Raw genomic sequence first — 26,495 nt, 5'->3', positions numbered from 1 at the left:
AAATGTCTTACTTTCGACTAAATTAGCCTCTTTTTTTTTTTTATTATTATTATTTTTTTAGTTTTCTCCTTCGACCGGCTTGAATGAACCAACCCGATGCCGATATTAGAGTTATTTATCGTTACGGTAGCTGCATATCAAACGGCACGTGGATATGTAGCGACGTGACCTCGTGTTTTTAAACATGTAAACAACCAAACTCCGGGTTTAGTTAGCTCGACGTAAACTCAGCGCGCAGTGGAAAACCTTTCGACAACAGCATTCCCGTTGGGATTATTTCAGAGAGGTTATCCGACCGGGTTTGTTTTTTTTTTTTTTAAAAGAGGAGTAAAATAAATAAATAAATAAAAAGTGCACGATGAATATTCAGGACGAGGACTCCGCTTTGACGGGGAGCTACTGCGTCGCGGGCTCGTTCCCCAAAACTTTCGGCTACGGGGTGGAGGAGACGGACATCGAGGACATCGAGGACACGTCCACCTCCGCGGACAAACCCAGGATCCTGCTGATGGGACTGAGGCGCAGCGGGAAGTCCTCCATCCAGAAGGTGTCCTTAAATATACACAGGGGGGAAAAATAAAAAATACTTTTAAAAGAAATAAAATATTCTGCTTTAGAGACGCTGAGAGGATTTACCACACGGCGTTATAATAATAATTTAAAAACACATTCAACACCGTTCAACTGTTTGACAACATAAATTGTTGCAGCACCGCGTATCGTGTTAATCTGCAGGAAATCAATCCCACCCGGAAATGTGGAAGAAAAGCCACCTAATCATGTGTTGTTATTGTTTTCACGGTATATAAACACAAATGCAATCAGGCAACAAAAAAAAAAAGTAGACCTCAGAGAAGACACTGAGAGTAACAGCAGTCGTCCTCGTCCAGGTTGTTTTCCACAAGATGTCCCCCAACGACACTTTATTCCTGGAGAGCACCAACAAAATCTACAAGGACGACATCTCCAGCAGCTCCTTCGTCAACTTCCAGATCTGGGACTTCCCCGGCCAGGTGGACTTCTTCGACCCGACCTTCGACAGCGAGATGATCTTCAGGGGAACCGGCGCCCTGATCTTTGTCATCGACGCTCAGGTAGGAGGACTGCGGCGTCCGGTGTGTGTGTGTGTGTGTGTGTGGTGAATTAACACCGGCCTCCCCTGATTAAAGGACGACTACATGGAGGCTCTCGGCCGGTTGCATCTGACCGTGTCCAGAGCCTACAAAGTGAATCCGGACATCAACTTCGAGGTGTTCATCCACAAAGTGGACGGCCTGTCGGACGACCACAAAATAGAAACGCAGAGAGACGTTCACCAGAGGGCCAACGACGACCTGGCCGACGCCAGCCTGGAGAAGCTTCACCTCAGGTGAGAGTCGGATGAGTTGGGTCAGACACTTCCACGTTACGGAGAGACGGGAGATTCAGCTCGCCCTCTTAACTGTTGTAGTCCAAAACAGGTTGAAGCTCATGTGCCGCGGACGGAGAGCGAGCCGAGGCGTTTCGGTATTTCGTTGCTGTCGGATTCAGCTCGATCACCGCGGAAACTTGATGGTTTATGCAAACTGAGACTCGAGACTTTTTCCCGTGACGTGGTTGTCTCCTTCGTTCCCTCCTCAGCTTCTACCTGACCAGCATCTACGATCACTCCATATTCGAGGCCTTCAGTAAAGTGGTGCAGAAGCTCATTCCTCAGCTGCCGACGTTGGAGAACCTTTTGAACATTTTCATATCTGTATGTTTCCATTTTTTTTTTTATAATGACAGTAATAAATTTTTTTTTAAAAAGTCTGTTTATGTTTCTTTTTCTTTTTTTTATTAACGTCCTTCATGTGTCGCAGCACTCCGGCATCGAAAAGGCCTTCCTGTTCGATGTTGTCAGTAAGATTTACATCGCCACCGACAGCTCCCCCGTGGACATGCAGTCCTACGAACTCTGCTGCGACATGATCGACGTCGTCATCGACGTCTCCTGCATTTACGGGTGAGAAGGACTCGATCGGTATTTGTTTGAAGCTTCGGCAAAAGACCGCGAGTCCGAGACTAAAAGGTTCTTTTCTTTCCGCGCCAGGCTGGTGGAGGACGGCTGCGCCTACGACAAGGAGTCCTCGGCGATCATCAGGCTCAACAACACCACCGTGCTTTACTTGAAAGAGGTCACGAAGTTCCTCGCGCTCGTGTGCATCCTCAGAGAGGAGAGCTTTGAGAGGAAAGGTGTGTGGTTGTAGATTTCATAATCAAGTCGTGTTGTCATTCGTAGAAAGTGGTTTGACTAAATGTGACGTCCTCAATGATTTGAAAGCGAAACAGGAGTGTTCAAAATGAGGCCTGACACCACTGCGTTGTTGTTTTTTTAAAGTTTCAAAACTCAACAGTCTTCAGGGTGGATCAGCGTAGCCAGTTACAAGACACGGGTGTTGATATTTTATATATATTATGTATATTTTGTCATGAAGAATTCAACCCGATATCGCGTCAAAGCGTGTAATACACCCGTCCGTCCACTAGAGGACACCGCGTCGGTGTCACGTTTACCTCGTCCAGGTGAGGAAAGTAAACTACCCAAGGTGTCGGCACCAACAACCGGGTGGTTAGGAAGGAAAAGATCATTCTTCGGGTCAGAATAAATTGTTTTATTTCAGTAACATTACGTTGAATAATGTTGAATAACTTACACAACGTACGCTATTCAACGTACGTTATGCAAGAAAAATTTGTCACATTAGGTGCGTAACTTGGGTTACTTAAAAGAAGTCCGGTTATTGTTCTGTAGTTTCAGCGTGGAAAGAGATCTTTTCAGAAAAAGAAAAAAAAAAGTATTTTACTTTGTCAAATTGAAAATGAAATGTTTGAAATAACCGTGTTTTGTTCTCTACGCAGGTTTGATTGAGTACAATTTTCACTGCTTCCGAAAAGCCATCCACGAAGTGTTTGAAGTGGGAAGCTCGAATGAATCGGCGAGCTCCTCCAGCAGCAGCCAGACGAGCCTGAAGTACGCCGCGCTGAACGGAGGTGCTTTCTGACAGGTGAAGATGCGACCGTTTACCTGAAGCACAGAAAGGTCACACGATACGCGTGGAGCGGCCGCTGAGGAACTGAACTCAAGAGCGACGGTAAAATCCCCCTGAACCGAAACATTTTCAGGGACGTGAAACCGGCCTGTGGTCTAAATCTGATCTCCCCGGTTCTGGTTTGAGAATCTGTCCAGAGCCAAAAACACTGAAGTTGAACGTACCGCAGATTGTTTCCTTCTTCCTGCACATGTATCTTATTGAAACTCTTGTCAGCTGTGTTTACCTACTTGGCCAGTTATTATCCTGCAGCATAAAAAAAAAAAACCACTTGTGGTCCAGTTTAAGCGCTTTGGTGTCAAACTGAGCACAGAAATCCCCGAGACCGGACTCGAACTGCTTTTCCGCAAACGTCCTGCAGCAGCAGAAATATTAAGTGCTTTAAGTGGGTTTAATCCCCCTTTTTTTTTTTTTTTTTTTCAAAAAAAATAAAAGGTAGTCATCACCCGGATCTCCTCAGACCAGAACTGTGCCGGTGACGCCGGTGACACCGCGAGAGCCTCGGCTGATTAACGGAGGGCGCGACGCCACGTTGGAAAGAACCGATGACGCTTTTCACTCGAACAAACCTGCCAAAAACTTTTTGTAGCTTCACGAACATCTGGGCCAAATTTACTGCACGAGGATTGTGTTTGTAGCAGCTGATTTTTCTGTGCGAGCGTCAAGTGGGACCCGAATAATATTTTTTAAACCATTATGTGATTTGTTTTTATTATTGAACATAAGTCTTCAATAAAATATATTTTATACTTTGCCGAGTTACATTTAACTATACGGTATGGAAGTCTAATCATGAAGTGGGGTTATGAGTTAATAAATTATAATAAAAAACAAAAACAATCTCAAATGTGTTATACAGTAAATATCCACCACCTTATTGTTTATTTCTCATTATAATTATGAGAAATTGTCTCATAATTAAGACTTAGTGTCCGATAATTTTAAGGTTTTTTTTTTATAATAATGAGATTTGACATAATATAAATATCCACCTTGCTACTTTTTCAATTAAGTTTTATTTTTTACTATAATGTAAAATAGATTTGACTATGTTTTATAACTTTCGGAGTGTGAAATTTTGAGGTACGAAGTTAAAAAAAGAAAAAAAATATTAGAAAAAAAACGAGTTATTGAGTTGTTTTTAGAGTTTCCAGTGACAGGCTTTTAAGAAATTAAAGATAAAACCAATATCACTTCTTTTTTTTTCTCGGGATTTTAACCTCCAGATTTACACATTTGTATCCCATATTTTGATCCGATGTAATTACGACATCTGAACACCAGATGGGGTCATATTTACATGTAAACATTTGACATGTCATGGTAACAAGTTCATCCCCACGTATTCTTCTGCAAGAAGAAATAAAAGTTGTTGTTTTTTTTCAACAAATCATCCAGCAAGAAGTATAAGACGCGGCGATCCATCAGCAGGTCCTGTAAATAATCCTAAAATGCCACACACGTGAAGTAAAAGCCTTCATCACGTCTCCTAGTGTGCATCCTGACTTAATGGATGGTGGCAGGACGGAGCCGCAGCCGAAGCCTCTAATCGTCCCCAGACCTCCTGCTCACCGCTGTGGAAAATAGAGGTCAATGACAGGGAACATGATATCGTACTCTCTGGGATTTTATTTTTTATTTTTTTTATTTCCAAGACCCTGCAGTTCGCTTTAAGCCACAAAATAAGAATTCATACAGTCGAGGAATCTCAGAAGAAACCAAATCCTGTATGGTGTGACAGTAAAAAAAAAAAGCTGCTGCTCAGCATCCTCATCCATGTGTGATGGATGATCAGCGCTCGGAGAAACGATGGATGTTGAGGGTGGCAGACAAAATTCCCTGACCGAAAATGACTTTTATTGTGATATCAAGTGGGATTTCACAATAAAAAGTCTCAATAAAACGCTCCTGTTATTGGATTATTATAGTGATTTTCCATTTAGAGAGATAATAAAGTGGTTCGAAGTGCCAGCGGATCCTTCTGGAGTCTAACATGTATTTAAAATATTCAATTACATCCAGAAAACACACGGAGTCTGCCGTCTGTCAGCGTGGACTCCCCACAAAGTGGAAGAAGTGAAGAGGGAGTGTGTGTGTGCGTGTGTGTGTGTGTGTGTGTGTGTGTGTGTGTGTGTGTGTGTGTGAGGGGGGGGGGGGAGGGGGGGGGGGGGGAGAAGGGGCGGTGTTTTGGAGGGATGGTTTTGGTTTTTACGCACCAGGGGCGCAGATGCTTCAGTCAGTGGAAAGCCGTCAGTTCTCAGCTCGTTTTCAGGAGGATTTAACTATCTGTCATTTTATACGCCAGATCCTGCAGACACCGCGGAGTCTCCCGAGAGCTTCTCCAGAAGGCGGCTGATGCGCGACGAGAGGTACGTTTACGTTCACACTTTGACAGCTGCACGTCACAACGACCGGACGCCATTTACATCTTCATACCGCGACAACGTCAATCATAAAGTACATTTAAAGTGTGACACGGTGACGTTTGCAGGACTATAATCTACCGAAGCGTTGATATCTGACCCGTCAGCTGTCTTCACCTGCTGCAAAACGGCGAATTATTTAAACATCGGATCATCATATTCGCAGTTTTAGTCGGTGATAAAATCGCCGCACACATTAAAACATGCACAAAGACGTTCACTCTCTTATGAGATGCCCCTTTAGAAAAATGTATATAAATTGTAAATGATGGCTTTTCTAATGGTTATTGATCATTTATTAGCTAATAATGAAGAACAACTCGGGTAGCAGGAGTGGTGAAAGAAGTATTCAGGTCTTTTATAGGTAAAAAGTACCAACAAAAACACACCCAATTAGAAGTAAAAATCCTTGATAAAAAACAATCTGTTGCTTTTTGTATCATCCACTGTCAAATCTTCATCTTAAAAGTAACTAACGCTGTCAAATAAATGGAAGTGGAGTAGAATTTATCTCTGAAATGTCGTGAAGTGGAACTATTAAGTAGCATCAAGTGGAAATACTTAAGTAAAAGATCCTTAAAATCATACGTAAGTGTACAGTACTTAATTACTTTCCACCACTGGTTGCCGGGGTGTGAGAACTATTTTAAAGTACTGCAGATAATCTGGACTAAAATCCAATTTTATAACTGCTGAATGTCATTAAAAACCAATAATTTCACACATGTATAAATATTATTAGTATTTATCACAAAATTGGAAGGATAAACACCTGCAAATAGGATTTTTTTTTTTGTACTGCTTGGCAACTCAAATTTGCTTTTATTAAAGGCTTATATTAATCTCTAAAGCTACAGTCAATGACGTAGCTGATGATATGATGAATGATAAAGACATTATTGCCCTTGAGAAAATCTGTACGACTGAGAGCATAATCGTTTTAATCTCACTGCTCCAGAAAGGATGTTCGCTCGTCGGCGTGAGGAAACGGTGGATGTTGATTGGGTGGGGTTTAGAGGCCTGAACCGGGACCAAATAAGTAACTGATACTGCGAATAAGTGTTTTTGAAGTAGGATTTACGAGAGGAAGAACAAGGAGAGCTTTGAGGAAACAATCCCCTCAAAGTCTTGAAATGGTTCAGACGCAGGAGACACGCAAAATAATTTCGAGACAATGAACGCTCGTGTAGACACGTTTCACACACGGGGTCTTTTGTCGTGTTAACTAACCGGTTAGACGTGACGTCACGTCTCCTTAACATTTCACAGTTTCTTCTGGAAACTCAGCAACCGGCCGCTCATAGTTTCCATCCCCGATGTTCCCATCCATTTGGTCACATTAACGCATTCACTGAAACAATCGTCTCTGGTTTCAAGCTGAAGAAATCTGTTTCACACGCAGAGGAATTACTGACTTTTGTCCTCTTTTTTTTTTTTTTTAAGAAAACAGAAGGAAGAGAAAGAAAGAAAGAAAAAAAAAAAAGCCTGTTTCGTTTGCTTTTTCTTTGTTTCTTGGTCCCAGTGTTGGAACCGCATGCTTTTGCCACGTTTTGACCACAGACACATTCCTCTGAAATTCCTGCGTTGGGTGAAGATTGGCCGAGCCCAATCACTGGAGACGATCCCTCACACAAATACGACATGTGAAGAGATGACTTTTTGCCAAGTGACAGGACAGCTCATCATGAGTCACTCTCACATACATCACTGTCTTTTCCATTTCCTGTTTCTGTCTCATAGCCCGGGATGACTTTTGGAGGACATTTTCGGAAACGCTTTTTTTTTTTTTTTTTCTTCTTTTTTTTTCTCTCTCGGCTCTATCAAAATATGTATCTTAAACCAGCAGCCAGTTAGTGAGGTAGCTAGTGGACGTGGGGGACAACATCCAGCGTGGCTCTGTCCAAAGTAGCAACTCTGAAACTTGAAGTTAAAACGAGGAGGCAATTGGCCCAGCTTAGCATTCGATAAAGACTTAAAACAGTTAAGTTTACTAATAAATACGTTACACCATCTTTTTTTTTTTTTTAAGCTTTATTAACTCTTTATTTCATATACGAACAGAAATGTAACAGACAATCCATGGCGTTAATCCTGTAGCGACTTGTAGAAAACAACAAACATTTAGCGTTTTTATGAATTAAACCTGAATAATGATCTTCAGAGGTGCATTTTGGTACTTTGTGACAGAGGCTAGCAAGTTGTAACCCTGTCAATATAGAGAGCGACTAAGATTATATTATAACTCAAAATCCTCCATTAACTGTGTTTGTGTAGCTTTGATTATTGTAAAAGGCGAGTGAAAGAGAGAGTGGCGCCCCCTTGTGGGGGGATTTCAGGCGCTGAGATCACGCTGGATGCGTGCTTCCAGTAGTGTTGTCAAAGGAAAAGAAAGCCTCTCTAGTGAGCAGTCGGAAAGGACGTTTTTCTGTTGAATAAGTCCTCTGAACCTGCTTGGACTTTTTTCGGTGAGCTGAATTGTTTCTGCAGCATTTGTTATGAACTCACAGAATTCAGCTCACTAATTTCCCACGTCGCTCCAGCAGTCGAACCTCATCATCTGCTCCAAACCTCAACTGAACATTCAATCTGTATTCTACCTCGTGAAACTGGGTTAGTTACGTAGCTCCGCGCGTTCTCAGTTTTTGACCTACGGTTTTTTTTTTTTTGTGCCTTTTCCTGTTCTTAACCTGATAACCGTATCTTGAGTGAATCCAGCCGGAGCTCCGAGGACCTCTCCGACACAAAGATGAAGCCCAGAACAAACAAATCAGGCAGTAAATCTGAAACGGAGACAGCAGGTCCAGCAGTCTCTCAGGAAACAAACATTTATTACCGTTAACACCCAGGATTCGAAGTGGACCGTCTTCTGACAGCTGGCAGATGATGGGAAAATATGTTTACGTGTCTTTGAGTGGGATAATAGCTTTCTGTATTTAAGATCGGGGTTACTGTTTGTTTGCTTTGATCATTTCCCTGCAAGTACAGTCCAAGTACAACAACTGCTTTGCCAAAAGTAACTTGATTTTAAGAGACTCCACGGCCACACTTGATTATGTCCTTTTAATCTTTCCCTTTTGTCTAGATGTTTGAAATATATTTTTAGACATGTTGGCAGTATGGCTTTTGGGATGGCAGCGTCAGCACAAACATTCATGGTCCCCAGAGGATGAATCGTGACGTCTCGATGATGATGATCCCCTGACTTTTAGTAGTTAGAGGGTGCTCACGTTCATGCGCCCCTCATAATGAACTGCAGTAACGTTGGTGGTTCGTCAACTTTTTCAGTACGTCAAAACAGAACCAACACTTTGGTTTGTGACCACATATATCACAGCATTAGGAACAGGTTGATATACTGGTGCAGGCAACAGGCTCAAAGGCAAGAGTTTAAGTCCATAACAAAGAAAACATGACAACAAAATTACATGTGGTTGTGGGAAAAGAGCTGTGGGCAGGTTAAACACAGTGATTGGTGAATAAGTAAACAGGTGAGCAGGTGGGTGGGTGTGGAAGTCAGGTGTCGGTATATACAGTAGATGGAGAACGGCAGAAGAAGGCAGAGTGTCTTTTTAATATCAGCATGCTAACATACTAAACTAAGACACACTTTACACCCTGATGATCGTTTGTGACCTCAAGTAATTTTCAACATTCGACCCATTGTTGTAATTGTAATGCCTTATTTTATGTCTCCATTGTTTATGACAATTTTTATGAAATGCAGAATGAATTTAATGAACAAAAGAGTTTTTCAGTCAACAGATTTTCCCTTTTCACTGTTCAAATTACATGACTTTGTCAGGAAACTGCCTAAAAACTTTCTTATTAAGCTACAGACCATTGAAATAAAGCACTTTAAATGTCTGAAGATACATAATTTGACCTCTGAAAAGTTAAAAATATATATAATCTTGTGTAACGATAATTTGTGTCCCCCCTTCTCCAGTCATCACCTTAGGACTCCTCCCATGTGAACTACCGTTTAAGGTCACCGGGTGTACAGCTTTAGCGGCGGAGACTTATTTAATTGTTGTTTGTCTGTTTGTCCGACAGCAGCAGCTGCAGCCCACATTGTTTCAGTGGATAAACAAATAACCAGCTGGAGACGCTTAAAACAACGCCAGACACGTACTGCATCTTTAAAAGCACTTTATGTCCTCATGTTATGGGATTAGTGTAGCAGGTTTATGTGTCATTAATTATCTAATAACACTTGATTATATTGTGTTTTTTTTGTGGATTTCAGAATGAAAGAACAGATTTTTCTGGAGATGTGATATTTATTTAGATCAAATGAACATGACAAGGAAACTGAGCTTCTTAAATAACCTCCTTATCTCGAGAATACCATCAGTGTTCAAAGAGCAATTCATCTTGATGAGATCTTTACCCCGACTGCACTCTGAATAATTTGTGAGTGCAGCTGAGATTAGCTTTTTGATCTGCAGGAAACCCTAAAAAACAAAGCCAGATAATTACCATCTTAAATAAGCTCTTTATTCTCTGATGTTATCAGCTCAACATGACAAGTTATATGTATTTAATATCCAATGACACTGCTCATGTTGTTTTTCAGTGGAATTTAGAGTGAAAAAGCTGATTATTAATGGCAGTCATGCAAAATGAAGGATAACCATGTTTTTTTTTTGTTGTTTTTTTTTTATAATACACTGGAATCATTGACTCTTAGTTTGACCTTTTTGGGTTTCTCTAAAAAAAAAAAACCTGCAGCTTGTTATGTCGCAGATCTGCCAACTCTGTCTCAAAATATCATCAGTGTTTACAACAGCAAGGAGCAATTCATGCTCATGAGATCTTTAATCAGAGACAACACAAACTACAATGTGCGCTCGTGTTGATTTGTATGCGTGCAGCTGAAATTGGCCTTGTGATCTGCAGGAAACCACACCACATTGAACGTCTTTGTACCGGGGATGAAAGGGAGCGCCGTCATCTGACGGCCATGAGAGACCAGCGTTGTTTTTACTTTTTTTTTTTTTTTTTTTTCTTCTCTTTCTGTAGCAGTCTTACGGCTACAACCAAAGAGGGTGTCACTTTCCTCCCAGGCTGCAGGGCTCCACCGCTGGTCACACTTTCTCCACAGTATTGTGTGGACTGTCAATATTCTCATTCCCCCTCCCCAAATGCAGGTTGTGTAACCCGGCGGTCACACAATATGTGGACTGTTCTGAGCTTCACAGCCCGTTAAAGCACTCTAATCCATTTCAGGGGGAAATAAACAGTAAAGTGAGCAGGTAATTAAAAACCAACTTTGCGACACGCTTTCCTGTTTTAACGGTTTAGCGATCTGTGGATTTTTAATAAAAGGTGTTACAGTAAAAAAGAAAGCAGTTATTGTGAGTTCAAGTATTAAAAACAAAAAAAAACAAGGTGGAAGACAGGCCCTATTTGAGAGAAAGGGCACTGTGTACTACTGTACAGTGTTTATTTTGAGAGTCTGCATTATGAGTGTGACATTTATTCACTATGTAGTCTGTCAAAACTAGTCAAAAATGCCCGCAATGAAACAAAAGAAGCAGTGCACATGGCATCAATCTTACAATGCAGGTTTAGTAGCTGCAGAAAGATACGATTCTCTGACAATGCGGCCAGTTTCATACACTCTCCACCTCCATTATAGAGATTTACAGAAGAGACAAGTCGTGAAAAAAGTGCAAACCTCCTGCAATTTCCCCCCCCAAAAAGTCTTTATTTTGGAATTTTGCAAAAAACACAGGGTGCCTTGAGACTTCCACATCAAGCAGTGCAGAATTTACCACCACGAACTTTCAGTGGCACCAAACTTAATGACACCAACTTAGCCACACAAAATGAGGAGACACACGCCACAGCTATTTTTGCGCTGTATTAAGAACATGCCATACGAGTCTAAAGTCCTACTAGTGTCTCTATTAAATGCCGCCATCAGCATACTCACGTGTTCACAATTACGGCGCTAAAATGCACATTTTTGTGAGGTTTAATGTTTACAATATTGACCAAAAAGCAGAATGTCATCATAATCCCTTCCCCAAATGGGGATCAGAACATCCCCAAAGTCCGTAGGGTTCATCTTCTGGGGTCGCAAATGCCTGTACAATTTTTTTTTCTAACCTAATTAGCAGATGTTTTATGATTTTTCACTGGAAAGATTGACCTGCCTGTAGTGCTACATGCACAGCCAGGGGATCACCAAAGGCGGCGATTAATCCTCTGGAGACCACGAACATGCGAACAAAACTCAGTGACAATCCGTTAAATAGTTGTTGGACCGACCAACACTACCATCCCAATATAGGACTAAATGCAAATATAGACATCGGTAGAAAAGTAAAAAAAAAGAAAGTCAGAGGTTTATCAGTCATAAAAATACATCATCTGGGGATGATGAAAGTCTGTATAAAATGTGTTGACCCTGAAGCTGCCAATGTGTCTAACAACCTGTTTGTTTGCGGCTTCGCTGTTTCACAGTTGAAACAGGCTCTGTTTTTTAAAGGGGTGTGACAGTACAGGAGCAAGAAGTGACTGCAGGTTTAAAAACAAAAAACAAAACAAGTCCTTCTTAAAACAGACTGGAGGGCGAGCAGATTCAGGGAGCCGAAGGGGGAAAAGTCACCAAAAAAGGCACTGAGGCTGTTTCACACAACATGAATTAATATATTGTGGCGGTGACAGGTTTAACACTCACCCACATATATGTGTTTCTGCTGGATTTTATTAGGTGTGAGGGCAGTTTTCATCATGGAATAATCTGGTCTGAAAAGCCGAGACGCAGGTCTAAATTCCTCCTCCGGGAAAATAAACAGTAACACCCAGCAGAGCTCTCACGAGTCGCAGAGCTCCTGGCTCCGGTCGCGAGAGACCGTCAGGTTGTTGAGGAGTAAAACAACAGCAGCGAGCCATGAAGGGACATGAGGCAGGACGCCCGGGCGGCCGATCCTGGGAGACAGTTGCCATTTGGCTGCCACTACAAAGCGCTCAGAGACGAGTGAGTGCGGTAAATCTCTCACCGGGACAGACGGTGTGTCGGAGGAGAATTCAACATGTCCACTCATCGAGGAGATTTGCGGGCCTGAATAGTTTCAGCAGCCCGTGTTACTACAGATAGAGAGTATTTACACAGGATGGACGACTGTTTGGGTTCATGTCTCGTGAGGAGAACAAGGTGACAAGCATTCTTGGGTGCGGTTCAAGAGGACACCTGCGAAGTGACGTGAACGCCTCTGAAACAAGGAACCGACAGCTGGTGTTAGTGTCAGACAGTCTAGACAGCGTGAAGACGAACAGATTATTGAATTATATGAGTTTCTCATTCGGCTGCCTGGCCCACATTGCTGTCTGTTATATAGCTGAGTATAAAGCGTAATGGCCTGTCCTATAAGCACCATAAAATATGGAAACGTTTTAATTAGCTGCGTTACGTTTTGGCTCCGGTCCCATTTGAGTCCCCTGCCGGAGGCCTAAAGGAGGATTTGATGAAAGACAACAGCTGGAGACCACAGAATGCGCTCGCAGATGTTGCGGTCCAGGAAGAGGAACATAAAGCACAAAAATGAGAAGACTATGTCCGGAAGGAAAACCATTGTTCTATCACTGCATTCATCGTAGTCATGGACGGACCAGAATAGAAACCCGATCCTCGAGACATTTCAGGAGGGCAGTTTGGGCTTATTTCCCTATCCAGACAAGCAATCTGACAGAAAACAGACATAGGATGTGATGTTTTGAGTCGGTATGGTTTTCCAACATGTTTTGGTGACCCAGTTCGATGCCCTTGAGGAGGAAGCAGCGTCGTTATCTGCAGGGAGGGCTTGCACGATGAGGGATGTCGTCGGCGTCCGCTGACGTTGCATCTGGAGAAAAAGCCCCGGAGGAGCGGGAGTTTCTGCTTCTGGCATCGGCCTTCGGACGCGACTGAGAGCAGGCCGCGTTTATTCTCTTTATGTTTATCTCAAATTGCTGCATCATTGGTTACCAGAGGCAAAATGTTTGATAGCAGTCGGACACGGGGAATGTAAACGGGGCTTCCGAGATGACTCCTTTAAAGACCAAATGCAAATGCTTGGAGGCCTACAGAGCATGAAGCACGGTACCTGTAAAAATCAGCTTCATCACGAAGAACATTTGGAAAGCTGCAGGCCCTCTGTAGTCTGCACGGAGCTCTGGATCCTCTCACCGCATGGCCCGAGCCCATGACGAGGAGAGGAGGAGGGTTGGGGGGAAGGGGGAGAGGTGTCTCGGCTCATTCCCAAATCCCCCCCCTCCAACCCTCAACCAGCCCCCCAGAGAGACTTCAAATCCACACGGTTTCCGAGCTGCACTTTGTAGAACCCACCTCCTCTTATCGGACATCACTGAGACACGTCAGAGACACGCTGTGCCCAAAATAGGGGGTAAAAATGAGAAACAATCACCATTTCCAAGTGAAATATTGAAGCGTCTACCTCAGTACATGCAACGTTCCAGATGTTCCGATCCCGAGCATGACCACATACCCGCGCCCGGGAGACCTTTCCTTATCCGTAATCTATATCCACACTGCATATATCTTTTCCATGCCTGTCCTGTATTAACCGGTCCACGGGAGGGTATTTGAGCCTCCCACACTTCATTTCCTCACTCATTTCCCGTCGCTGCAGCAGAACACGGGGTCACATACTCTCCTAATGCCTCAGTGTGTTCAGTAATAACGGTGGGATGATGCCTGTTATGTCCGTGCCCAGTCTCATTTCCACCCGTTTCCTCCTCTGCTACGCTCGAGCTGTCAGTCAGGTGAACTGTAAATTAACTATATAACACACGAGGCTATTTCTCACGGTCAGCTGGAGCTTCGGGGCTCACGGGGCGGGTTCAGAAACCAGAGTGGAGCGTAGTAAATAAAATGAGTACGACTCACAATTAAAGTCCAAGGTCTGTCTGTAAAATGTACATTGTTATACTGTTTGGTCAGCGTTACCATAGTTACCCACTTGTAAATAACTTCGTACTTACAACTGGGAAAGTGGGACTTTTCTATATCCGACTAAGTTCTAAAAAAATACAACAAAAACAAGCAAACACGAATGTTTCACTTCAGCCGAAGTTCACTGTTAAAGGTAAAAATACTTAAATTTAACACAACTCCACAGTCACTCAACGTTTAGACACTTGTCACGTTACGCGTCTATACAGCAGCAGTTAGTAGTGTTTGTATTAAACAATTAGTCTGTTTTGTAGTTTTGCAGTTACATATATGTGTGTATAAAAAAAAGAAGAGGTTAATTAATTCCTGCTTTTCTCATCCTTTTACATCCTTTTACTCTTAAGACTCGTTGGGTCATTGATAATTTGTAAAGCCAGTATTTAAACAGCGTCCGGATAAATGAGCGGTTCTGCCCTTTAGACGCGGTCCAGCTGCAGATGAAAAAGCTCTGGAGAGCGCCTTTGAAACTGAGAACGCTGCTTCGGTTCACCTCCCCAGCAATTAATATTGTTTAGTTGCTCTTCAGTCAATGCCAAACTGCCACGGGGAGTTTCGTACAAGAGGGAGGGAGAGACGTCATGAGTTTTCACTCTCAGTGAGTAATGATGAAATGGGAGAAGCGGTTACATCACTCCAGCACTGATTTATCATAAATCAGCATTAACTGTGTTCATCCAGCCCTGTCTCTACTTGTACTGGTTGAAACGTGGATATTCTCTTTACAATATTTAATCGTAAACTGACGTCTTTCAGTACCAGCTGTATTTCTTTAGTGTTAAAGGTTAGTTCATAGTTTCTTCCTTTTTTTTTTTTTTTTAAATTTCTCCCCTGTTGGTCTTTGTTTTCTGACTGAAAATATCAAAAACACTTCTTCCTGCTGTCTCCCTCTGTCGTCCTAATCTCTCTCCTCCTCCTCCTTCCTGTCTTCTTGCTGTTACTGAAAGCTAAACTGTGTCTGTGAACCTTCTGCTTTGCAGGAGGTTGGCCAGAGAAAGACATCATGAGTGACCGCTTCGACTGCAAAAACTGCAACGAGTCCTTGTATGGACGCAAATACATCCAGGTGGAGGACAACCCGCACTGCGTCCCCTGCTACGACCGCCTGCACGCCAACACCTGCCAGGAGTGCAAAGAAATCATCGGACACAATGCAAAGGTTCGTAAGAAAATACACTGCTGGAAAGTACATTTCCTCACCTACTGGGCAATTGTAAAGTATTTTCATTTTATGATACTCCTCCACCACATTACAGTGGAGCGTTATACAGTGGGTACGGAAAGTATTCAGACCCCTTTAAATTTTTCACTCTTTGTTTCATTGCAGCCATTTGCTAAAATCAAAAAAGTTCATTTTATTTCTCATTAATGTACACTCAGCACCCCATCTTGACAGAAAAAAACAGAAATGTAGAAATTTGTGCAAATTTATTAAAAAAGAAAAACTGAAATATCACCCTTTTGAGCTAGTACAGCCATGAGTCTTCTTGGGAATGATGCAACAAGCTTTTCACACCTGGATTTGGGGATCCTCTCCAGTTCCGTCAGGTTGGATGGTGAACGTTGGTGGACAGCCATTTTCAGGTCTCTCCAGAGATGCTCAATTGGGTTTAGGTCAGGGCTCTGGCTGGGCCAGTCAAGAATGGTCACAGAGTTGTTCCGAAGCCACTCCTTTGTTATTTTAGCTGTGTGCTTCGGGTCATTGTCTTGTTGGAAGGTGAACCTTCGGCCCAGTCTGAGGTCCAGAGCACTCTGGAAGAGGTTTTCTTCCAGGATATCTCTGTACTTGGCCGCATTCATCTTTCCTTCAATTGCAACCGGTCGTCCTGTCCCTGCAGCTGAAAAACACCCCCATAGCATGATGCTGCTGCCACCACGTTTCACTGTTGGGATTGTATTGGGCAGGTGATGAGCAGTGCCTGGTTTTCTCCACACATACCGCTTAGAATTAACGCCAAAAAGTTCAATCTTGGTCTCATCAGACCAGAGAATCTTATTTCTCATAGTCTGGGAGTCCTTCATGTGTTTTTTGGCAAACTCTATGCGGGCTTTCATATGTCTTGCACTGAGGAGAGGCTTCCGTCGGGCCACTCTGCCATAAAGCCCCGACTGGTGGAGGGCTGCAGTGATAGTTGACTTTGTGGAACTTTCTCCCATCTCCCTACTGCATCTCTGGAGCTCAGCCACAGTGATCTTTGGGTTCTTCTTTACCTCTCTCACCAAGGCTCTTCTCCCACGATTGCTCAGTTTGTCTGGACGGCCAGGTCTAGGAAGAGTTCTGGTCGTCCCAAACTTCTTCCATTTAAGGATTATGGAGGCCACTGTGCTCTTAGGAACCTTGAGTGCTGCAGAAATTATTTTGTAACCTTGGCCAGATCTGTGCCTTGCCACAATTCTGTCTCTGAGCTCCTTGGACAGTTCCTTCGACCTCATGATTCTCATTTGCTCTGACATGCACTGTGAGCTGTAAGGTCTTATATAGACAGCTGTGTGCCTTTCCTAATCAAGTCCAATCAGTTTAATTAAACACAGCTGGACTCCAATGAAGGAGTAGAACCATCTCAAGGAGGATCAGAAGAAATGGACAGCATGTGAGTTAAATATGAGTGTCACAGCAAAGGGTCTGAATACTTATGACCATGTGATATTTCAGTTTTTCTTTTTTAATAAATTTGCACAAATTTCTACATTTCTGTTTTTTTCTGTCAAGATGGGGTGCTGAGTGTACATTAATGAGAAATAAAATGAACTTTTTTGATTTTAGCAAATGGCTGCAATGAAACAAAGAGTGAAAAATTTAAAGGGGTCTGAATACTTTCTGTACCCACTGTACATTTGTATGCAATATGCAATATGTTTTATAAAATAAAGCTGCCTGTAACACTTTTTAAACAGTTTTAAACAGGAAAATGTTCCAGAAAAACTTCAGTCAAACCGGAGAAAAGACATTTTACTAAAGAATTTTGCATAATTCAATGCATAATTTTCAAAATAGTCAAACCGAACACACCTGTCCGTCCACTAGAGGACACCGTGTCAGTGTCACGTTCTGCCTCACGTAGGCGGGAAACGTTGCGTGCTTTAGGTTTTAGGCACCAAAAACAAAGTGGCAGATCGCGGTTTGGGTTAAAATGAGGCATTTTACTTACTTTGATGAAAGGAAATGTGTACAATTTGTGGGGTTTTTTACATTCCTATCTCTAAAAAAAATCTTAAAAAAATTGTTTTTAATCAAATTTATTGTATCTTTATTCCTACAACTTAATTGCTGGCTCTGCTAGTCATTTTCTGTTCATCAACCAAAAGTTTTAGCTCTCTTATGAATAAATGAACATAAAACTACCCGATTCATAAAAGAGTTCAAAATAACTTTAATTCAACGATTAAAATTTTCTTCACAATAACCAAACCTGCAGGATTCTGCCTCCTTTAACGTTCACTTTTGACACTTCAAAGTACGTCAACTTAGTAATATAACTTTATATGAATAACAAACGTATTTATAATTTGTAGCATTGCTTCTTTTACTCAAGTAAGTAATCTGAGTACTTCTCCCCTCGCTGAAACTGTCCATTTATGTCTGACTCCCTTAGAATAACTTTTCCAGCTGCTGTTCCTGGAAAACTCTGCTTTTCTTCCAGACCACCAAATTGTCAGTAATCCCCTTTAAGTTGCCCAAAAGCCTGAGTTGAGTGAAAATTAAAAACACTGTCCTGAAGGAAACGCCCACAGACGCCACAAGGCCATCGGTGTCCTGTGAGTTATGAAGCGCCTCTGAGGGAGCGCAGTAAATTACACTGCTGCTTGCTTTGGCCGTCTCTCCTCCGCACGAGACGTAACAGCACGCATCCGTCATCCTTCTCCATCCCCGACCGTGAAACCCCACGCCTCTAAAATAAGTTTTTCACCCACCGTTCAATGGAGCCATTTATCACGGAGCTCGCTTGAACTGCACGTGAACTGGAACCCCAGCAGCTGTTAAAGACAAAAACTAACATAGAGTGGGTTATTGTGAGTTTTAAGAAAACAACGATGAAGGAACGGGAACACATTGGGGACGGCGGGATGTCTCAGAAAGCAGGGAGCTTTGGGTTTAGACTTCCATGTCGACAAACGCGGGGGGCGCTTGGGGGGGGGTAGCAACAAGAGACTCTCTTTCAGAGAAACAATAACAGAGCAAGTGTTTTTATTAACTTTCAGCTCAGGGTAAATTGTTTGAGTCCCCGTTTTATTCAGTTTCTTGATAAAACAGTGAAGCAGCATTATTCTATATCCCGAGAGGTCCAAAACCGACAATACTTTCCAGCTACAAGCCCACTGACTGCTACCGCAAACATACATCTGTAAAAACTGCTCACAAATATGCTGTTTCATTTTTTTCAAGGTTAAATAATTTCCCAAAACAGCTGCGCACGGTAATTTTAAGAAAACATGCCTCAAGTAGTCATAAATGGTTCATTTATAGTGGACTATTTTTAGGTGCGGGTTAACACACATTTCTGGGTGTGTAAAAAGGTTTGACTCAGAATCACAGACTGTATGTAAAAATGGATGTCGCTTCTGGTTGTAAAAAATGAGGCCGATGCAGAAGTGCCTTAAACTGCAATACCACAGAGTGCCACTAGAGGTCGGCTCCAAAAAAAACCTCTGGCTCCATAGACTCCCATTCAACGTCTCTCATGAAATACAAAGTCAATACATTTTTTCCACTCATTATTTTGCTGTCGTTCGCTAAAGTCCCTCCTTATTATCTTTCCGGCTGTCTATTTGAAAATAATTCCATCATTAATTACATATTTGGGGGGCGAGGCCTTAAATAAGTGACGGAATAAACAAACATATTATATTTCATTACAACTTTCCAAACTCTCACATGAAGCATAAAAGGAAGCTAAAGTTTCTCAGTGAACGGTTTTATTTGGTGCTCGCTCACTTGCATGGTCTGCTGACCTGTATGACTGCAGTGCTGCTCAGTGTGGTAAACAAGACTCATTTCAGCTTCCTCGTCTATCTGGCAGTCGTCTTTGGGTTTCTGTAGGAATGTCATTGTTGTAGCTGCATTTCTATATTTTAAAAAAAGAGCCAATCAAAATGTGGGACATCATCTCAATATGTGGGACACGGGACAAAGGATTAAAAATGCTGTAAAGTGGGACGCCTGGTCACCCAACTACTAACAATTGTGTGAGGGAGGTTACGCAAGTCCACAGTTTATAGCTGGAGTCCATAGCTATCTGCAGACATGGACGTGAAAACAATGAATTGGCCTTGAATGTGGCACAAGTGGAAAAAGGTTGTCAAAATGGCTCATTATTTGTAGCTATAAAAGTGATATCTCGCTAGCATTTGCTAACATTTACCACCGTGAGCTACTAGTTTTTCCAGACCAAGCGACGCTGTAGAAGCAAAACCACTGCTTGCATTTATTTAAGCAAGAATGCCTTTTTCAACTTTTGAATTCAAGTATAAATGGTATTTCTTTTTGCAAAGGGTTTATTTATTACTGTATTCTTTTCACTTAAAAAAAATGTTACTTTTAACATTTTTTTTGTATGTGATTGTACGTTTCTTTCCCCAGCTCATTATTCTTGTTTGATCATCTCGTCTGCCAGATGTGTACGATTACACTGGACCGAGTTTTAGTTTTTTAACAAGCTTCCACGGCTTCCCTCATTTCCTCTTTCAGTTTTATTAATGCCTGATGTCTTAATTTGGCATGCAAGGTATTGCCTACTTGTGAAAATGAGTCCATATTTAGGAATCTAGAGATCCTAAAAAAAACAGAACACAGCAGAATTTTGACGTTATTACAAAGAGTGTCCGCTTGAATCCCGTTTGTTTTGTCTTCCTCCAGGAGCTTTTCTACGAGGACAGACATTACCACGAGCACTGCTTTCGCTGTTTCCGCTGCGACCGCTCTCTGGCCGACGAGCCCTTCACCAGCCAGGAAGACGCACTGGTGTGCAGCGACTGCTACTGCAACGAGTTTTCCTCCAAGTGTGTTGCCTGCGACAAAACGGTCATGCCAGGTAGTGACAGCACAGACTCCTGATTTTCCACATCAACGCGTTGACAGTCCTTCTTGCTTAACAGATCCTTGACGAATCGCTCAAACAGTCTGGGCGGTTCAGGGTTGATAACAGAGAGTTCACAACCTATCTTTTCAGGCTAATGACTTTTTGTTATCCAGGGTGTGACAGCTTAGATGTGACAGAATGATTGTTTCCTTGCTCTGCTGAAAATATCTCCCGGCGGAGTTTTCAGTTCTGGAGTACAGCGGCGGTGTCGGATGACAGAAAATTACGCTGGCTTGTGGGTAGTGTGGGATATTTTAACTCACCAGTTCTTCTCTGAACTGAGCAGTGATTTTCTTCACTTTCTGATCAGCCTGGAATGCCTTTCAAAGCTGCTGCCCTCTTACCCCGTTTCTTAAAAGTGCAGCCAAGTTCAAGTTCAAAACCCCGTCATGGCTCCGGGCTGCATTTCATGTCCCAAAAGTCGTAAAACAAGGCCAGTGATTAAAGGATCTGACGTCCAATTTCACAGGCATGACTGGCTCCCAGCTTTCAGGAACCTCTGCAAGTGAAGCGTGTTTCTCTTACATACGTAAGAATGAACTAAGCGGCACTCATGGGCCGGTGTTTGGACGCCGTGCAGCCGTATGCACCGCTGCTTCGTTTCGACTTGTCGCGTTGTTCAGATGCAAGATAAACTGTTGTTGTACAGTGTACAAACAGGTTTATCCGTCACACTGAATCACCACTTCTCGGAGTTCGTGTGAACACGATCAGATAACCCCCCCCCCCCCCCCCCCCCGGCTCGTAATTACGACACGAGATGGGCAGAGATCACAGGAAAACCCGGAGAGATACGGCAGCTTGAAAACGGCATGAAAAATATCGACAAACAATCGCGAAAGCAATCTCAGTTTCTGCCTTCCTCCTCCATTGTTTCTATCTGGCAGGATCGAGGATGTTGGAGTACGACGGCACCACGTGGCACGAGGACTGTTTCATGTGTCACGGCTGCGAGAAGCCGATCGGTGCCGAGGCCTTCATCCCAGACAAAAACAACTACTACTGCGTGCCGTGCTACGAGGGCAGGTTTGCTCCTCAGTGCAGCCACTGCAAAAAGGTGATACAGCCCCAACAAGCTGTAACTAACACTTGGTTTTTAAATTATGTTTAGATTAATCTTTTACTCTATTTAAGAATCAGAATATATCGAAAATCGTACATCATGTTTCCAAGAGTCCAAGGTGATGTTCAAAACCCCCAAATACTCAATTTACAATCAAATTAAATACACAAAAGCTGAATTGTTTACGCACTAAATTCGTGAGAAGGGAAAAGTGGTGTTTCACATCAGTTTTTGCCCTTCCTTTCTTTTTTCTCGTATTATTGCAAACAAAAATCTCATAAAGAAAAAAAAAAAAAATAGGATCAACTGCTGCATATTTTTTTTCTTTTTAAACTTAAAGGTCACTGCGAGCTCTAATCCTGTTTGGATTCATAATATATTGTCCTGTTCTGTTTTATTCAGACTGATTTTGAATTATACTTCGCAATACAGAGTCAGAAAGTTCAAGTCAAGTGTGCCACCTACAGAAAAACCAAACAAAGTCCGCAGAAAATGTCATCAGACACACCGAAGCAGCAACTTTTCTTTGGTGGCACAAATGGTGTCAGCATCAGAAAAACACTAAAACAGGATCCTAACCCGTCACATGTTGTACTGATCCAGTTTGTGTCCCGCAGGCTCTGACTAAAGGAGGGGTGACCTACAAGGACGAGATTTGGCACAAAGAGTGTTTTCTGTGCTCGGGCTGCAAAGCGCCTCTAGCTGGCCAACCCTTCACCTCGGAGGGCGAGACTCCGTACTGCGTCAAGTGTTTCAGCAGCCTGTACGCTAAAAAGTGTGCCGGCTGCAACACGGCCATCACGGGTTAGTAAAACATAACTTTATAAGCCATAAGCTTCTGAAACAATGTAAATGCAACATTCCTGGTTTAATTTAATTGTGGTTGTTCCTGTAGTTGCCGCCTGTCTGTCTGCTGTCAATAAAAGCCAAACCAATAATCTTTAACAAACAGGTTTAGGCAACTTGGTGACTCAGGTCTTAAAATCTTGAGCCTGTCTATGGTTTCTTCCTACTGTCCAAACAAACTATTTCACAATAAAAGCCCTGTCATGCGGTGCTGTTGATTTAGGTGATAATTCACTGTAGATTCATCACTGTAACTACATGCAAAAACAGGCAACCTGAAAAAAAAAAAAGCTTTAAAATAACTTCAGAAATGTTACAATCACATAAAAAACTTTTTACATATAATGACTGTAAGTGAACATACAGGAACAAGAAAATACAGCAACGCATGTGCAACAAGGTTCACTATCAACTTTGTTTCTTTATTGACAAAGATTCCTGTGAAATGAGTATTTGAATAAAAAAGCTTCTGACCACAACTATGAACTCGAATACCCGAAGGTACACAGAACTGGCCGTGTTTTCTCTGTTACTGCCAACTGCTGATGTTATCTTTACTTCAATTATTTCTGCACTGTTACGTAATGTTATGAAACTCTAATTTCCACCCCGATGAAAAATAAATTCCTTCATTAGTTGTTCCTGCGCTGTATGTTTGTGCCGCAGGGTTTGGAGATGGGAAGTACATTTCTTTTGAGGACCGGCAGTGGCACCAGCCGTGCTTCAAGTGTTCGCGCTGCTCCGTGTCGCTGGTGGGCTCCGGCTTCTTCCCCGACCGCGACCAGATTCTCTGTACAGACTGCAACAACGACGACTGACACGCGTCTAACGGTATCTTCTTCAACACCGCAGCAAAAATATGAAACACTCCTGACGCCAGCAGAAAAACTTCTAATCCTCAGCTTTGCACATGAACACTGCAAATATTCACTCACAGCGTAAAGCTGACACAAAGCTCAGTATTTACAACTCAAAACTCGTCTCAGCCTTTAGAACATGGAAATGTTTGTGTAAACTCTGCAGAAATGTCTTGTGATGTATGACTTTGTTTTTTATGTATTGCACATCAACGAGTTACTAAAAATATACAAAGGATAGGTAAACATTTGAATTAAGCTGGTTTGAAGCAAGAAAAAAACAAAAAATGTAATGTTATGACTATGATTTTTTTTCAAATCATTTATCAACCACATGCAGCCTTGATTTTATTCCCACTAAATTTCTCAAAGAGGTTATTGGCACTGTAGGGCCCAGTATTTGATTGATTATAAATAGCTCCTTAGCAAATGGCAGCTACCCATCGATTTTTAAACATGCTATGGGCCAACCTCTTTTAAAGAAACCCAAGCTTGATCCTTCTGTTTTCTCCAATTTCAGGCCAATTTCTAAACTTCCATTTTTATCAAAGGTTTTCGAAAAAGTGGTTTCAACACAACTCTTAGCTTTTATGAATCACAACAACATCTTTGAGAAATTTCAGTCTGGTTTTAGAGCACTACATAGCACAGAAACTGCCCTCCTCAAGGTAACTAATAACCTCCTTTTAGCAGCAGACAGGGGGGAGAGTGCAGGTTTAATTCTTTTAGACCTAAGTGCAGCTTTTGACACCGTAGAGCACACCATTTTAATCGATCGCCTCAAAACCTGACTTGGCATCAAGGACGCTGCACTTAGCTGGTTTTATTCTTACCTTTTAGAAAGAACCTACTCGGTCACCAGAGGTAATTACTCGTCTTCCACGACACACATTACCTGTGGTGTACCACAAGGTTCAATTTTAGGTCCAATTTTATTTTCTATCTACATGCTTCCACTCGGCCAAATCCTCCAACGTCATGATGTATCTTTTCATTGCTATGCAGACGACACGCAGATATACCTTCCGCTGAGACCTGGCGACCCAAAGAGCCTGGATGCTGTCTTAGATCGTCTCTCTGACATTAACTGTTGGATGGCTCAAAACTTTCTTCAGCTCAACAACTCAAAATCAGAAGTCATATTGTTCAATTCCACAAACAATAACACCGGTCTCATTGAGAGTGAACTTGGTCCCCTGTCTGCTTATTTAAAACCTGTTGCCAGAAACTTGGGAGTAATGTTTGACTCTCAGTTAAGCTTTGAAACACAGATCGAAAAAATGGTCCAGTCCTGCTTCCTTCAATTAAGAACCATCTCCAGATTCAAACCCATACTGTCACACTCTGACCTGGAAAAAGTAATTCATGCACTCATTTTCTCTCGACTCGATTACTGCAACTCCCTCCTTTCTGGCATAAACCAAAAATCTATCTCCCGCCTTCAACCAGTCCAGAATGCAGCAGCCAGGCTTCTTACTGGTTTTAACAGATGACATCACATTACTCCAGTTCTGGCCTCTCTCCACCGGCTCCCGGTTGGTTTTAGAATTGATTTTCAGATTTTGTTGATCACTTTTAAGGCCCGCCTGGGTCTGGCCCCGAGCTACATTATTGAAATGTTAGCCCCATATGAGCCAACTTGCAGCCTTAGATCCTCCGGTGAAGCCCTTCTGGCCGTTCCAAAGTCGAGGCTTAAATCAAAGGGTGACCGTGCTTTTGCCATCAGAGCCCCTCGACTTTGGAACGACCTACCTGAGGAGATAAAGCTTGCAGAATCATTGACTTCTTTTAAATCACTTCTTAAAACACATTTTTATAGAATTGCTTTTAAGTGATGTCGTCCTTTTATGTCCTTTTATGCAGTTCTTTTGTTCCCCTGTTTTTGTTTGTTTATTTTATTCATTTATTTATTTGTTTGTTTTCTATTCCATTTGCTCATTTTGGTTATTTGATTGGTTTTGTTGTATTCATTACCTTTATGGTATGGTCTTTTTTGCCTCCTGTTTTCTTAAATGTTTACCGGTATTGACGTTATGTATGACTATGCCTTGCTTCTCTGTAGAGCACTCCGTTTTTAAAGGTGCTATATAAATAAAGTTATTATTATTATTATTATTATTATAAACATGGTATTATTTCTTCTCTTACTATTTACTGTATGTAACATCTTTTTTTTTTTAAATCAACTGTTTTACAAACTTATTTAGTTCTCTTTTTTAGCTTATACAAGTTTTAATCATAATAAAATGTCATTAAACAAAGGATGGCTCATAAATGGTGTATTTGTATAAATTCTAACATTTTAGCTTGTTTACAAAGAAAATCAAAACAACACAAGTAATTGCAAGTGGACTAACAGTTTTTCATATTATCTTTTTGTCAAAATAATTTTAGGCCTTTTAGGGCTCTAACAAGACTAAATAAATATAGCCATACTAGTGGCTTTGGTGTGGTGCACTTTGGTATAGCTTGGTTACCTTTGACCAGAGCTATGCTCTGTTTTCAGTCTTTGTGCGAACTAAGATGACCTGAGCTAAGCTTTATATTTACCATGCAGACATGAGAGCGCTGTTGATATTTTCATCTAACGAAAGAAAGAATACGAATAAATGTATTTCCCAAAATGTTAAACTACTACTTTTATTTCTTCTTGTACAGCGGGCCGTTCAAAATCATATTTTGCTGTTAGTTATGTGATACCTACAAATGTAACTTACTTTTTGTACTTATTAGTGGGAAAAGGGCAGATTTGAATGCATTGTTAACAGTGATTTTGAGTTGTAACCCTGAAGGTGTAGTTACTCAATTGCGACACAAGGGGGAGTATCTGCTTCCACTCCTTACAAAACAGGTTAGTAACGATTGTTATCTTTTCGAAATGCATTTCTAAGTACTTTAAAAGTCTTCTTAAGTTTCCTGACAAAGTTTTCGGTAACTTCGGTAAACGGTATTTTGTTCGTGTCAAATTGGCCAGTAATGTTGCTTATATTTTTGTTTTGTATATTTTGTAAGTGTGATCAGTAAAAATGAAGGAAGAAGTAGGCTAAATGACTGTGGTAAAGCTAATGGTGAAATATATTTTTGAAGCTGGTAATCAGCGTTAACTGATGAGTTGTGAACATTGTTAATTGTATTATTCAAGCGAGTTAGCATATGAGCCCTTCAGCTGAAATATTAGTTGTGTGATTTTGTTATTAGA

General features: G+C 41.8%; 2 protein-coding genes across 4 annotated transcripts; both read left to right on the top strand.

Moving 5' to 3' along the window:
* rragcb (Ras-related GTP binding Cb) lies at window positions 1–3,823 on the top strand. 2 transcript variants are annotated; one of them, XM_069175750.1, is made up of 8 exons: window positions 1–547; window positions 891–1,094; window positions 1,170–1,369; window positions 1,621–1,735; window positions 1,842–1,984; window positions 2,072–2,214; window positions 2,881–3,026; window positions 3,511–3,823. In XM_069175750.1, the coding sequence occupies exons 1-7, from the start codon at window positions 359–361 to the stop codon at window positions 3,021–3,023; spliced, it is 1,137 nt and encodes a 378-aa protein (XP_069031851.1). In that variant the 5' UTR covers window positions 1–358; the 3' UTR covers window positions 3,024–3,026; window positions 3,511–3,823. The 2 variants fall into 2 exon arrangements, with proteins under 2 accessions (XP_069031851.1, XP_069031850.1); XM_069175749.1 differs by having other exon boundaries at window positions 3,507–3,823.
* Window positions 3,824–5,296: 1,473 nt separating this feature from the next.
* fhl3b (four and a half LIM domains 3b) lies at window positions 5,297–25,935 on the top strand. Of its 2 annotated transcripts, XM_069176590.1 has the most exons (7): window positions 5,297–5,440; window positions 15,434–15,612; window positions 20,308–20,482; window positions 21,418–21,587; window positions 22,211–22,397; window positions 23,106–23,270; window positions 24,302–25,935. In XM_069176590.1, the coding sequence occupies exons 2-6, from the start codon at window positions 15,457–15,459 to the stop codon at window positions 23,255–23,257; spliced, it is 840 nt and encodes a 279-aa protein (XP_069032691.1). In that variant the 5' UTR covers window positions 5,297–5,440; window positions 15,434–15,456; the 3' UTR covers window positions 23,258–23,270; window positions 24,302–25,935. The 2 variants fall into 2 exon arrangements, with proteins under 2 accessions (XP_069032691.1, XP_069032690.1); XM_069176589.1 differs by having other exon boundaries at window positions 23,106–25,935.
* The last annotated feature ends 560 nt before the right edge of the window (window positions 25,936–26,495 follow it).

Source organism: Embiotoca jacksoni, unplaced genomic scaffold (assembly GCF_022577435.1).
Source record: "Embiotoca jacksoni isolate LCO1_2020_lvr unplaced genomic scaffold, fEmbJac1.0.p SCAF_7, whole genome shotgun sequence".
In the NCBI taxonomy this organism is placed as follows: Eukaryota; Metazoa; Chordata; class Actinopteri; family Embiotocidae; genus Embiotoca; species Embiotoca jacksoni.
Note: the sequence above shows the minus strand (reverse complement) of the source record. Positions and strands in the feature narration are given on the sequence as shown.

What these genes read in the sequence shown, in the direction of transcription:
- fhl3b (XM_069176590.1), top strand. Translation starts at nt 15,457, where the DNA reads ATGAGTGACCGCTTCGACTGCAAAAACTGCAACGAGTCCTTGTATGGA. An exon ending in CGACAAAACGGTCATGCCAG is followed by an intron (nt 20,483 to 21,417) that starts GTAGTGACAGCA and finishes TCTATCTGGCAG; the next exon opens with GATCGAGGATGTTGGAGTAC. An exon ending in CTGCAACACGGCCATCACGG is followed by an intron (nt 22,398 to 23,105) that starts GTTAGTAAAACA and finishes TTTGTGCCGCAG; the next exon opens with GGTTTGGAGATGGGAAGTAC.
- rragcb (XM_069175750.1), top strand. Translation starts at nt 359, where the DNA reads ATGAATATTCAGGACGAGGACTCCGCTTTGACGGGGAGCTACTGCGTC. An exon ending in GGAAGTCCTCCATCCAGAAG is followed by an intron (nt 548 to 890) that starts GTGTCCTTAAAT and finishes GTCCTCGTCCAG; the next exon opens with GTTGTTTTCCACAAGATGTC. An exon ending in TCTTTGTCATCGACGCTCAG is followed by an intron (nt 1,095 to 1,169) that starts GTAGGAGGACTG and finishes CCCTGATTAAAG; the next exon opens with GACGACTACATGGAGGCTCT.